This window comes from Pan paniscus, chromosome 8 (assembly GCF_029289425.2).
Source record: "Pan paniscus chromosome 8, NHGRI_mPanPan1-v2.0_pri, whole genome shotgun sequence".
In the NCBI taxonomy this organism is placed as follows: domain Eukaryota; kingdom Metazoa; phylum Chordata; class Mammalia; order Primates; family Hominidae; genus Pan; species Pan paniscus.
In genome coordinates this window covers 137,856,170-137,870,569 of record NC_073257.2, presented here as the reverse complement: position 1 = coordinate 137,870,569, position 14,400 = coordinate 137,856,170, and the positions used below count along the sequence as shown (strand labels likewise).

Sequence of the window (14,400 nt, the reverse complement as noted above, 5' to 3'; positions counted from 1 at the left end):
CAAGTGCAAGAAAACATCCCCATTCTACAGACACCCAATGATGGTACCACATACGCACATGCTTAGGTAAAAAGATGTATTTCAAAGTGGGATCAGTGAATCTTCAACTAAATAAATAAATGTACAGCCCCCCAAGATGCAGAATTTCCCATCCCTAGTTTAACAGTCACGGTTCACTTTGTTTTACGTGCGTTTCGCAGATGAGTGGTGCTCTCATCAGCAGACACAAGACTTCTTTGGCCTCTGCTTTTTTTTCCTTTCTTCTAATAAGGAGACTACACTCTAGATAAACAAAACAGACAGGCAAATGTAATCCAGGGTTTTGGTGGTTTTTCTGAGTCTAGAAGGACTAAAAATTAGCCTTGATAGGCAGAAAAAGCATCCCAACCTGTCTGTCAAAAACTCTGGCCATTTCTAGGACACCTTTGCCGAACTGAAACAGGAAACAACAAAAATTTTACATGCTTATAAATGTTTTCTCCCCCTCCGAGGAAAATCTTTACATAAAGATGGACTCATTTACCTCATTTTTTACACTTGCATCTGCCCCTTTGTCAAGAAGTAACTGAACTAACTCTTCATGATTATTTAACACAGCCACCTAGAAAACAAAACCCAGGGTGGTGTGCATGAGCTTCTCCCTCCAGGGCACACACAGCAGGGGGCATGAGCCTGGCACATGCAGGGTCCCAGCAGCCCCCCTGCAACCCCAAAAGACCACTGTGGCTTTGCATGGCCTGCAGGCACAGCGCTTCCTCTGCAGCTGTATGGTAGCAACTCCAGGGAAAATGGAAAATGGACTCTCCCTCTCTCCACACTAAAACCAGGACAGAAAGCAGCTTGTTCTTTGTTTCACCAGTTCTGTTTTGATCCCACAGTGGTCCTGGGGACAGGGGTTCTTTAGTCCTTAAATAGTTGTAAAAAGACAACGAAAGTATTCTAGTGACAGCCTCATGCCCTTATGAACAAGCCGACAGGGAACACACACACACAGTCAAACCCAAGGGCTGGTGCAGGGCTGAACTCACAAGAATTGTCTAATTACAGAAAAAGCTCTGACCTTAATTCCACGTAGAAAACTGCCTATTTTCGGGAGGAGGACCTACCATAAGGGGCGTCTTTCCATTTCTGTCCTTCACATTCACATTGGCCCCAGCATCAATTAGAAGAGAGGCCACCCTCTGATTTCCCGACACCGCAGAGACTCTCATGAGTGGGGTCCATCCTGAACCAGTGTCCACGACGTCTACCTGTTGGGCCAGAGAAACAGCTGTGTTGAGCCCAATTTCTTTTTCTTAAAATGATTCAAACTTATAAAAGGAGTATTTGCTTGCCCCAACACCCGGACTTAGATAGCCGTCTTTCTATATTTGGTTCATTGCACTGTGCTAATTTAAGTCACATTTTGGTGCTGAGAGGCCCCAGGGTCTCCCCATCGGCTTCTTCATCTACATCCTTTAAAGTGGAAAAAAGATGGGCTAGAAAAATTAACTGAACTACTTTCCACTTGGCCCCTGGTGAGTTATTTTCTCTTGTCTAACTTTCCTCACCTAGCATTCATTTTTCTTACTTTTATGTATTGTTGTAAGCAGCTTTATATCCTTTCTGGAACAAGACAGTAATAATATATATACACCCTTATACTTACTAATACTTATCAATTTTAGGCAGGAGACCTACAGGTAAAATACAGAACAACCAGATTCATTACACAAACTCTGTCTGAAAAGTCTGACTAAAGGCTTCTCCAAAACAGTGTGCCCAGTAATCAGATGGCTGTTTCCTGATCATCTTCTCTACACTGAAATCTCTCAATTTAGTGTTTTAAAATACATATTTTAGATTAAGAAAATGTAAATATTGTCGCTTCCAATTCCAATGAAGACATCGCCAATCCATGAAGAGTGGTGCTGAAGTAAAGACAGATACGTGTTTGTGCTCAGACACGCACACACACTCGTGTGTATGCACACACGCATACCATGTGCACATAAGCACACATGAGCACGTGCACACACACACACAATCTGTTACAGAAGAATTACTCAAAGATGATCCATAGCTTTAGTAAAACATCAGAATGGAAAAACAAACAAGGAATTTCCAGGAGATCTTGGGGGCACTTCAGGGTATTTCTACATATAAGATTATCCACTGTAACATGATTTGGATTTGCAGCTCTTCTTCATGCAAAGAACTAACCTGTGGGCAACACACTCCATTATATTTAAAGAATAATAAAATAAGCACCTCATATTACATGATGCTTTACACAGCTTTCAACCCTCTTTACACACACTTTCTCTTTTGGTCCTAAACGTTAATCAGAGGTAGGTATTTTTATTCTTGGTTTACAAACAATCAAAATAAATCTCAGAGAAGTGCCTTTCCTGAGATCACATGGATCATTAAATGCACAAATGAATAAGTCAGTCGCCAAGTAAATAAGTCACTCTTAGTATATGATCATTACATTTGGGAAGAAGGTGGTGATTGGCTCTCAAGTCCTTCCCATGGGCTTCAGAAGCATCAGGTGAGCCACCTGCCAGAACATGGAAAGACTCATGTTGACATCATCCATCCGTCACCAGGCCAGTCATGTGGAAATCTATAGTAAACACATCCATGCTTATTGTTCTGTCCTCTGCAAAGTAGTTCCAGTGCTTCAAGGAAAGATGGAATTTATCCCAAATAAGTATATTCATATCTGAAGCCCAGAGAGCCTACATTTCCAAAACTCCAGTATTTAAATGTTGATAGCAGAGATTTGCCCTATTGTGAATGATTTATTTATTTGAGATGGAGTCTCACTCTGTCACCCAGGCTGGAGTGCAGTGGCACAATCTTGGCTCACTGCAACCTCCACCTCCTGGGTTCAAGCAATTCTCCTGCTTCAGCCTCCCTAATAGCTGGGATTACAGGCGCCCACCACCACGCCTGGCTAATTTTTGTATTTTTAGTAGAGACAGGGTTTCACCATGTTGGCCAGGTTGGTCTCGAACTCCTGGCCTCAAGTGATCCACCCGCCTTGGCCTCCCAAAGTGCTGGGATTACAGGCATAAGCCACTGTGCCCGGCCCGGATGCTTGACTTCTTTCAGCAAAGTACAACCTTCTTTTTCAACCACAGACTTTCACTAGGTGCAAAACCTGCCCAGACTTCATCATAAACCAATCAAGGAGTGTGTGGCTGTCACTACCACACATGGCACGTGGGCCCGGCTCTACTATGGAAGCCCATTGACTCAGCCTTCTGCCTCTGTGCCTGTCTCTAAAACATAAGGAAAATAAGAAATGTAATAAATTTTTAATGACTGAGATTTTTCCTATAAGGGGGCACTTTTCTTAATTCTCCAAAAGCAGCAGCAGGAACCAGATAGATCCCATAACTGCAGTCTCACTTTCCCTCAATTACCCTTCAGAAACAAACCAGAAGAAATCTACTGACATCTTCCAGGAGACATGGCTTTTCTCAATTTGAGTTGATTTTCCAGGTCATCGACTTAATTTCTCAGCACTCTACACACCATCTGGCAGTCACAGATAGCACAGAACTTTGTCCATCATTCTTTAGTTCCATGCTTTGAAATTTTTAGCTAATTTCTTCAAAGTCTTGAAATAAAGTTTTCAAAGTTACCAGCAATTTCCATAATTGATCTAATTCTAATTACCCATCTTCAAATATCTATAGACGTCCAACAACACTGCTTCTATTTGCTAAATCAAATTTGCGGTTTCTGATAACGTGAAATCAAAAGTAGACCACTTGCCTGTTTCCAGGTAAAGATGCAAAGAACTGAAATGTTTTATTCTTGATATGGTCAGTTTCCTCTTTGGAAATTTTTTGTAATGACTAATCTTTAAAACAAACCAAGAATAAAAATTACCTAATTTTAGAAGTAACAAGAAGCACAATGGCTATAAGGGCTCTCTTAATATCTTTGTATCTCCACCATTTGAGATAATATCTGGTACATGCTTAGTAAAGCTTTGGTGACAGACTGAATGGAGAGAGAAGCAAATGAACAAAAGAGCAAAGTAGAAACATCAGGCTGGGCATGGTGGCTCACACTTGTAATCCCAGCACTTTGGGAGGCTGAGGCAGGTGGATCACTTAAGGTCAGGAGTTCAAGACCAGCCTGGCCAACATGGTGAAACCCCATCTCTACTAAAAATACAAAAATTAGTTGGGCATGGTGGCATGTGCCTGTAGTCCCAGCTACCAGGGAGGCTGAGGCAGGAGAATCGCTTGAACCTGGGAGGCGGAGGCCTCAATGAACCGAGATCGCGCCACTGCACTCCAGCGTGGGCGACAGAGTGAGACTCCATCTCAAAAAAAAAAAAAAAAAAAAAGAAAGTAGAAGCATCAGGTCCAGCTCTGGATTCAGACCTGTTTCTTTTCCCTACACAAGATAAACCCCCATGACAATCGGAAAGCTCACTCTCATGTCCATTCTAAGGTTTCAGGGGCTTTCTTGCTAAGTCAGAAAATTTTCTCCAGCATTTCTAAGGTTAGCTAATCAAAGGCCCTGCTTCTGCCAGACCCCATGGAGCAGCATTTCAGATTCTTAACGATATGTGCGTGGTTAACAAGGCAGGTCCCGTACCTCACAGCCATCCTTTATCATCCACTCAATCACACTGCAGTGGCCTCCATCTGCAGCCCAGTGCAGAGCTGTACAGCCTCCCAGGTCTCTAGCCTGCCAAGAAGCGCCATGTCTTCGGAGATATTTCACAACATCTAGGTGTCCCGCATAGCACGCCAGCATTAGACTGCAACATATGGAAGAAGCAGCATTTGACAATAAGCACAGTCACCAAACTCAGCTCCACCTTTTACCCTACCTGGCTTAAACCAAGAAATCCTAACTTGAGTGGAAAAGCCATGGGAACTGTTCATATAAAACGTACATGTATCCATCAACTGATGTACAAAATGTGGTATATCCATACAATGGAATATTAGAAATGAAGTGCTACAAACATGAATGAACCTCGAAACACTGTGCTGAAAGATGCCAGACATGAAAGGCCACATATTGTCTGATTCCATTTACACGAAATGTCCAGAACAGGCACATCTACAAGACAGAACTAGCAGGTGAGTGGTTGCCTGCGGCTGAAGGGAAGGAGTAATGGGGTGTGATTGCTAAAGAGGGCAGGGCTTCTTTCAGGGGGGCAGGGGATGAATATTCTGGAAGTAGATAGTAGTGGTGGTTCCACAACTTTGTGAATACATTTTTAAATGTTGAATTGTATGCTTTAAAAGGTGAATTTTATGGTATCTGAATTATATCTCAATAAAAAATGAACAGTGACTGTAACTGAGGGTAAAATATTGGATTTTAAAACATCCGAAGTCCATGATATTCAAAAAAGAGAAAAAGGAAAAAAAATACTCATTTGACACTATTAGAGATAACTATCAAACCAATTTCTTACTCTAAAAATTGGTATTTAAAAATTAAATATTTTCTTTCTTTTTTTTTTTTTTTAAGGATAAAATGTAGTCCATCCCCAGTTGGTGGGGGGAAGCTGTTTTTCACAGAAGACTGCCAACTAATAAATATAAAAGGAACCATAGAGTTAGAAAAACCCTTATTTGCAATTCCCAATTAAATAATTGATTCAGGCAATAAGATTATTGGCACTGAAATTATTGGGTAAAAGTTAATGGGGAGGCCAGGCACAGAGGTTCACCCCTGTAATCCTAGTACTTTTGGAGGCCGAGGTGGGTGGATTGCCTAAGCTCAGGAGTTCAAGACCAGCCTGAGCAACACAGCGAAACTTCATCTCTACTAAAAATATAAAAATTAGCTGGGAGTGGTGGCAAGAGCCTATAATCCCAGCTACTCGGGAGGCTGAGGCAGGAGAATCGCTTGAACCCAGGAGGCAGAGGTTGCAGTAAGCCGAGATCATGCCACTGCACTCCAACCTGGGAGAGAGAGCAAGACTCTGTCTCAAAAAATAAAAAAAAATAAATAAATAATAAAAGTTAATGGGGAATGGAATATTCACATGGCAATGAATTATCCCAGAAATTATTTTCTAAGTGCAATGGGAAAACTGTATCTTTACAGAGAAGAAAATTTGCTGTCATCATTCTAAAAAAAATAATGAAACCTAGAATCACTACCTGTGAGACAACCTGCATCACAGGCCTCCCAATGGATGTAACATGAAGTCACAACACTAGCTCTGAAGCATTCTTGCTAAAGTGTTAACCTGAGTCTAATTAAGCCTTTAATTTTTTTTTTAATTCTTAAAAAATTTCACCTTATTGCCCACGCTGGTTTCAAACTCATGGCCTCAAGTGATCTTCCTGCCTCGGCCTCCCAAAGTGCTGGGATTACAGGCAGGAGCCACAGCACCCAACCTAATAGAGCCCTTAAGCCTGTCTTTAACTTTATTGTTAATAAAGGGATAGATGAACAAGTGAAATGCCTGCCCCACAACTGGGAGACAAGCAAATCCAGAACATAGGACATTCTATAAGATAACTGGCCTGCTCTCCTCAAAGAGTCACTGCTGTGAGAAAAAAAAAAAAAATTTTAAAGAGAGGACTGGTCTAGAACAAGAGACTATAAAGAGAGAGAATGGCCAGATGAAATGTGGGAACGTCTCACCCCACAACACCCCCAAAACCCCATACCACCTCCCAAATAGAGCTGTGGAAGACCTTTGGGGAACAGGTTGGGAGACCTGCAGGGTGGTTGTGTATCAATGATATTAAGGAATTAGTTGAAGTGTCTTAGAAGTGATATGACACGATTACTATGCAGGTTAATGACTGTGTTTTTAGGAAACATTTTCTGACGTATTGAGGGGTGAAGGGTTATGCTATCTACTAATTTCAAAATAGTTCAGCAAGAATGAAAAAAAAAAAAAAAAAGGAGAGGCAAATATGGCCAAATGTCAACTGCCAAGCCTAGGTGGGGGGTATACAGGTGTTTGTTGTACTATTCTTTCATTTTTTCTAAATGTGTAAATATTTCAAAATAGACAGTTGGAAAATAAAACAGAAGATCTTCTCAATAGGGAAACATGCAAAGCCTCTGAGTGATAACTGGAATATCCAGCCCCCAAGGCAAGGCACAGCCGAGCTGAGATGGTGCCAGAACTCTGCAGCTGCATGTCCTCACACAGTCCCTCATTTCTTGGAGACCCCCAGAAGACAGTCAGCATGGTGCAGCACCTGCCTGCTGGGTTTAGGGTGTTCATACTGCTTTCCCAAGCACTCAAAGGTCTTTAGAATGACCTTTGCTAAGGGTAGAAAACTTCATTTTTTAAATTATATTCAAATAGAACTCTAATTATCTGCATGACTTTTTGTTTGTTTTTTTTGTTTGTTTGTTTTGAGACAGAGTCTCACTCTATCGCCCAGGCTGGATTGCACTGGCACAATCTTGGCTCACTGCAACCTCCACCTCCTGGGTTCTAGTGATTCTCCTGATTCAGCCCCTCCAGTAGCTGGGATTACAGGCATGCAACACCATGCTCGGCTAATTTTTTGTATTTTTAGTAGAGACAGGGTTTCACCAGCCTGGCCAGGCTGGTCTCAAACTCCTGACCTCGTGATCCGCCCGCCTCAGCCTCCCAAAGTGCTGGGATTACAGGCGTGAGCCACCACACCCAGCCTATCTGCATGATTTTTAAATAATGCTTCTTTTCTGATTATAAAGTAAGGCATGGTACCTAGAAAAAAAATCCCATATCAGAGTCACCCACAGCCTCACCTCAGAGAACAAACTCTTAAGATTCTGTTGAATTTGCTCTAGGTGGTGAGGAGGATTGTTTAATAACCAGCCCCGGAGGCTCTGGATTGCCCAGCAATGAGCTCATTGAGACCAGGCGCTCTTCCTTCCCAGGGATAGGCACAGCCCTGAACTTACCACCTCCCACTGGCAGAAAGCCACCAAGGTCCTCCAAGGGCCAAGCAGCTGGAGTCAGCCACCAGCCCAACTGCCATCTGAACTCAAACTGCCTGGCACCCGCGGGGTCTGTTATCTGCTGCTCTATAAGAATTCCCCTCTCTGGTTCACAAGGTGGGAGAAGGGGAGAGTGGCCAGGACATAGCACACTCCAGAGCACAGCCCTGCAGGGCATCCCACTGTGCCCTAGTGCAAGCCCACCAGAAATGGAGGACCCGCTCCGCTTGCCTGCTGCTGAGTCCCCTGTCAGAGTCACATTCCTAACTCTACACAAAATCCTGTCTTTTCTCTCTTGTTCTGTATGATTTTCTCTTCTCCCTGCCTTTTAAAAGTATTATTTCAGTTTCTTATTATTTCATATACTTCCCTGTTTACTTAAGCACTGAAAACAGCATTCGCATACTAAATATTCCATCATATGAATATATCATAACACATACTAAATATTCCATCATATGAATATATCATAACACATACTAAATATTCTATCATATGAATATATCGTAACTTCAATCAGTCCATTATTGTCAGATGTTTCAGTTGTTTCACATTTTCCACAATCTTAAATAAGGCAACAACAAACACCCTTACTAATCGTATTTGCATTTCTGATTGTTTCCTAAAATGGGATCACTGTGTCCATGGATGTGGCTTAATATGGATGCACATTTCCAAATTGCTTTCCAGAAAGATGATACCAATTCACATTTCTATCAACTATATTTGAAAGTACAGGTTATGTCACTGCATCTTTACCAACATGATTATTTTTTAATCACCAATTTGATAGAAAAATTGTTATTACTAGTAATGCTAAACATCTGTATATGAATTGCTTATATTGATTCTGCTATAAATTGTCTTCTTGTGTAAACTGCTTTTTTCTACTGTGTGTGGAGGCTTTTTTGGAATATATGTATGGGCGTGTGTGTGTTCTGTACATTAAAGATGCTGGTAATTTGTCTCTAATACATTTGTAAATATTTCCCTGGAATGTCCTTAACATTGTAATTAAGTTTTTAAAAATATATAATACACTCAATCTTTTTCTTAATGATTCCTTTCAATGCATTTATTCCTTTCACATTACAAGATAAAATAATTATGCCTCTGTGTTTTCTGGTCATTTTTTATGGTTTTGTTTTTTACATTTAATTCTTAATTCATCTGGAATTTATTTTGGTACGTGCTATAAGACCAGGATCTAACTTGACTTTTTCCTTCAAACATCCTATTTTTCCAATACCTTCCTCAATAGTTTATGTTACTTCCATCATCATATACCAGGTTCTTACGTAGATAGGGATCGATTTGAGGATTTCTATTCCATTCTACTTTTTTTCTGATTATTTGTTCCAGTATCATACTACTTTAATTACTATAACGTTATGAGGCATTTTAATAACTGTCAAGGCAAGTCCTTCCACATTCTTCCTTGACAAAGTTTTAGTAGATATTATCTATTTGTTCTTCTAGATAAATTACAATCATTTTGACAGGTTCCCAAGAATAATTCCAGTTGAGGGTCCATTGAACCTCAATGCAGTATTTGAGAAGAACTAAAAATTGTATAATAGTCAATCTTGCCATTCTGGCATATGACATGTCTTTATTTCTTAAATTTTTATATCTCTCAGTAAGGTTTTTAGGGTTTTTTTTAATTCAGATTTCCTACCTTTCTTGTTTTCATTCTATTTCCCCATTATATTTATTAACCAGTAATTGCAGGGATTTAAGAAAGTCTTTTCTTTGCCTTGTAGCTGTCCACTTTACTGAGCCTCCTTATTAAGTCTAAGTTTTTCAAGTTGATTCTGTTGGGTTCTACAGGAAATAAATCATACCTCTTATCTCAGTTCACATCTTCTTAAGTAGATCAGCCTTCAAAATACTGTCTAATCATGAAATAACAAAATATATCTGTATTTACCATATGCCAGGAACTGTTTTAATGCTTTTTCATATTAACTCATTAAATGCCTACAAGCTATAAGTACTTCTGTTATTTGAATTTTATAGACATGAAACTGAGATACGGAGAGGTTAGGTAGCCTGCCCAAGGTCACGCCACATCCTCAGAGGGATGCAGATTTCACATCAAGCTCTCCACCACTCTCCTGGGCTTCACTACTAATTTTGGAAAGGAATTTGCCAATACTAAGAATGACACTGGCTGATTGAGATGATTTAAAAAATAAAAGAAACCTTTGTATGATGCAATCAAAGGAATCCTTCATTCAACAGACACTTCCTGCCTCCCATGTGCCATACACTGTTCAAAGGCTGAAAGTATCCTTCACTTTAAAAAATAAGATACTTCTATCAAGACCATCCTGGCTAACACGATGAAACCCCATCTCTACTAAAAACACAAAAAGTTAGCCGGCTGTGGTGGTGGGCGCCTATAGTTCCAGCTACTTGGGAGGCTGAGGCAGGAGAATGGCGTGAACCCGGGAGGCAGAGCTTGCAGTGGGCTGAGATCGCGCCACTGCACTCCGACCTGGAGGACAGAGTGAGATTCCGTCTCAAAAAAAAAAAAAAAAAAAAGATACTTTTTAACATACATGCCAAGTTACACCCAATTTTTGTTTTGCATCTACACAAATAAAGGTTTTCACCTTTAATCGACTGATGGAAAGTGTTACGTTAAAAAATTTCCTAATACCTTACCCTCTGGTATGGCCCTCATAGGAGGGATGGAAGAGATTTATAAATACCTACACACAAACAAACATACAAATAGCTTTTTTTTCCTCTATCAAATTTTAGCAATAAGGTTGTCCTCTGGAGCTTTCCAGCTTCCTCTCTGCTCTGGAAAAGCCCAAGTTTATTATCAGTGCCTAGAAAATCTGAACAGGTTCACTGGTCGAATAGTCAAGCCACAGAGCCTACATTGGAGGTAATTTTTAAATGAATTTTCTAGTTTCTTGCATGGATATTGGTTATTTCGAATTTTCTGCTTCTTGGGTTGACTTGGCGGTTTAAATTTTCTCAGAAAAAAGTATCCGTTTCAATGAAATTATGTACTATTATAGACACAAACTTCTTTTCATGTTTACATTTTCTCTATAACCATTGTTATTCTTCTCTTTCAAACTTCTAATTTTTTTCTTCTTAGATTTACAAAAGATTGGTGTATCTTATTAGATAGCTTTTTGTTTAAGAGGCAACTCTTACATTTCTCAATAACCTTTCTATTTTTTAATCAATGTCTACTTTTAATTCTTTCATTTTTCCTACTCTCCTCATACTTTTTTTCTTTTCCCTTTTCAGATTGCTATTTTTCTTTTCAAACTTGGAGTTGATAGCTTAGTCTCAACTTAACCTATGAGTTATTTGGAAAAATACTTTTTAAATTTATAAGTGATATTTAAGATATTGTTATTTAAAATCTATTGCTGTATTGTGTTCAGAGAATGTAAATGTAGAAGATAGGCCTTCTGATTTGAGAAGTTAGTTGGGGTTTTCTTCACGGCCTCACCCAGAAGGTGTTTGGCAGCTGTCTGTCGATGCCATCTACAGTGCCCAAGCCCTGGTTCTGTGTGTGTTGTGACCACAGCCCCTGAAGCCAGGGCCTGGCATTTTGCTCAGTGTTTCACCCATGTGCCAAAGCACAGCACCTGGCAAGTAGTAATCCATCAATAAACATGGGTTAGTTGGAATTTATTGATGAATGACTAGATGAGCAAGTGTTTTTAGGTCTTTCAGGAACACTCTCATCTGTCCTTTATGTGTGTCACGTTCTTCCCCTGAGCTTTTCCCTATAGTGTTCTCAGCCCTCCAAGGGGACATGTGCCTCTCACCTCAGGAAAGTGCTCTGGGTGTCTCTCTTGTGGTAATTTCTGTCTGCTTCTTTAGAAACAACGAAGATTTCTTAGCAATGAATGAGGCTGAAATGCAGCGGGGGCCTGAGAGAGGCATGGGGTGCCAGGGGCAGGTGCTTGCACCCACGCCCAGCGCGGATGGCGAGAGCTGCTCTGCAGCTGCCATTTCCCGTGCACTGCGTGTCCACTGGGCACAGGGACCATGCCAGAGAAGTCACCATACATTACAACAGATGCCCCCCTAAGCACCCTGGTGAGCAAAAGCACAAGACCATGTGAGCAAGCCAGCTTTTGTGATCACCATCTTTCCTCAGTGACCCACTCACCTCTCAGGACTGTCAAACTCAAGACAATGTTTTGGTGAAATCACAATCCCTCTGGGCACAAGCCTAGCAACACAATTCTGAGAACATCAGCACAATTTCAGTCATATCCCACCTCCTACCTGTCCTTGCCACTTCCATTCTTCAGATTCACGTCTGTGCCATTAGAAACTAGGATTTTCACAAGCCTAAAGGAAACAAACTTAAGTGTAGCTAGATAAGTCACCTTGATCACTCAGAACCCACAATAGTCCAGTAAAAATGAGTAACACAGCATCCAAGATGTATCTTTGCAACAGTTTCTTCTGCACCTTCAGAAGCCAGCTGGTTTTAAAACCAGGCACCATTAAACCAGAAAACCACCTCTTTATTCCAGAAACGTGGGCTTTTACCTTTGACACGAGTTATTCATTAAAATCAAATGAAAGCACATGAAACAAATCGGGCTACCAAAATAATTCACTGTCCTTTGAATGGCCATTTTTAATATATTCTTAAATGGTAGCATGTAATGAAGATGTATTTCTGTTTTTTTCAAATGGCATTTAATTAAAATATAAATGAAAATGAGGTATTCGTATTAATACTTATCTCTGTGTGGAACAGATAATGAGAGTGTATCTGTGAAAATTATATCTTAGCAACCTAGCAGAAAGTTTTCCAGAATATCCCTCTCTCTACATCTTAAAAAAAAAAATTGAATTCCAATAACCAGTTTTCCAAGAACATAAAAAATATATTGCATGTAATTAAATGGCTACCTCTCTTCCTCAACACATGATTTACATTCTCTCCTGCATGTTGTGTAACTTTATGATTACAATAGCTGGATTTCTAAGCCATCATATGGTACGGTTTGGGAGATAGAAAAGAAACGGTTCCTCCATGGCCCTTTTTCCTCCCATCCTTATCCTGACCAGAGCCTTTGAATAAAATAAAAAGTTAAATCCCCAAGAGAGATTTAAAAAAAAGAAAAGCCATACCTGGTGTATCCTTTCTGGGCGGCAACCATCAGAGCGGTAAAGCCAAACTTATTGGGAACATCAACCTTAACACGGCTTGGGAAAAGCAGAGAAAAGAGATAAGCATGCTCAGTACAGCTACTGCAGAGTCAAAGCCGGTGGTTCTCACGGGGCTTAGGTGGGTAAAATGACTCATTTTACTGAAAATTCCAATTTCTTTGTGGCCATTAAATCTTTTCTTGTCTTAGACTGCTAAGAATCTTCTAAACTATATACCTAATATTCTATGAGATTCAAATGTATCATAAAAGAGAAAATTGATGTAATTTCACTTAAAATATACATGCTTCGGCTCAAAGCCATGAGGCCATCGGATAAAGCACTCTCCAGTGAACACAGCTCTTTAAGATAGCTGAGGACAGTGTCTTCACTGCTGACTCTCAGCTCTACCGAACATGAGTCTGTATTGGTGGAGACTCAAGCTTTATCCTTGCCTCCCATCTCACCTACTGGGCAGAGAGCAGCCCTTTCGGAGGTCTTCACGCACATACTCCAGCGTAGCAGCTTTGGCTTTTTGTGGGAACCTTCTCTTAAGAGCTCCAAATTACAGAGCCGAATTCACAAATGACTTGTCTTCTAGGGCACTCAAAACTATTGATTCAAAAAGAACCTAGGTAACATCTACTTTTCATGTAGAAGGTAACTTCAAACATCTCATCTGCAGCAGCTATATTCACCATTTCCCCTCTAGTGTTACATCAACCTTCTAAATTAGAAAGCAGTTGATTTGGCGAGTCCCTTGTTTCATCAGAAATTAGATGTGGGCATTTGGGGGTGAAATTTGCCTAAATGCTGTGGCTTATAAGCAAGAGACAGAAATTACTTCTGGGAAGAAAATATGACACCCAGCCTTGTAATTCCTTTTACAATTTCTATTACACAATCACAAAATATAACATTTACATGGGGCTTCACGAGCATCTTTATTAACTGTGGTTTATTAACTCACACCAGTCACCTGAGATCCATTTTGGAGGCAGTTTCAAAGCCATGGGAATTTTTAGGAAAACAAAATGAAACTACTGCATGTATTTCTATGCACTTGATAGGCATGGGGGAAAAAAAACAACTGACAGAGTTCTCTCACCCTCCTTGAAGTATTCGGACCAGCAAATCTTCATCATTGACACTGACAGCCTGGTGCAAGTGCTCACTACTTATGGGCTCTCCTGGAGAAATGAGATGGAAGGCAGTCATCCAGAACATCAGAAAAGGAGACTGCTTCCCACCATCTTCCTCCTGTGTCCTTCAGGGGATCATCTTCAGGAAGGTGCTTGGCTATTCCTGTAAGTATATCTTACATTT

General features: G+C 40.4%; 1 protein-coding gene across 9 annotated transcripts in view; it reads right to left on the bottom strand.

Moving 5' to 3' along the window:
- Positions 1-14,400, bottom strand: part of FANK1 (fibronectin type III and ankyrin repeat domains 1) — a 131,802-nt gene that overhangs the window by 7,443 nt on the left and 109,959 nt on the right. For 5 of the 9 annotated variants that reach the window (XM_063607577.1, XM_055093457.2, XM_008969346.4 and 2 more), the window contains 8 exons: positions 14,183-14,264; positions 13,057-13,131; positions 12,196-12,261; positions 4,606-4,771; positions 1,107-1,250; positions 524-601; positions 389-433; positions 63-282 (listed from right to left, as the gene is read on the bottom strand). In XM_063607577.1, coding sequence (XP_063463647.1) covers positions 217-282; positions 389-433; positions 524-601; positions 1,107-1,250; positions 4,606-4,771; positions 12,196-12,261; positions 13,057-13,131; positions 14,183-14,264 — 722 coding nt within the window. In that variant the 3' untranslated portion in view covers positions 63-216. Of the gene's footprint in view, positions 1-62; positions 283-388; positions 434-523; positions 602-1,106; positions 1,251-4,605; positions 4,772-12,195; positions 12,262-13,056; positions 13,132-14,182; positions 14,265-14,400 lie in introns of those variants that run through there. The other 4 variants (XM_055093462.2, XM_055093460.2, XM_055093464.2 and 1 more) reach the window with 3 other exon arrangements.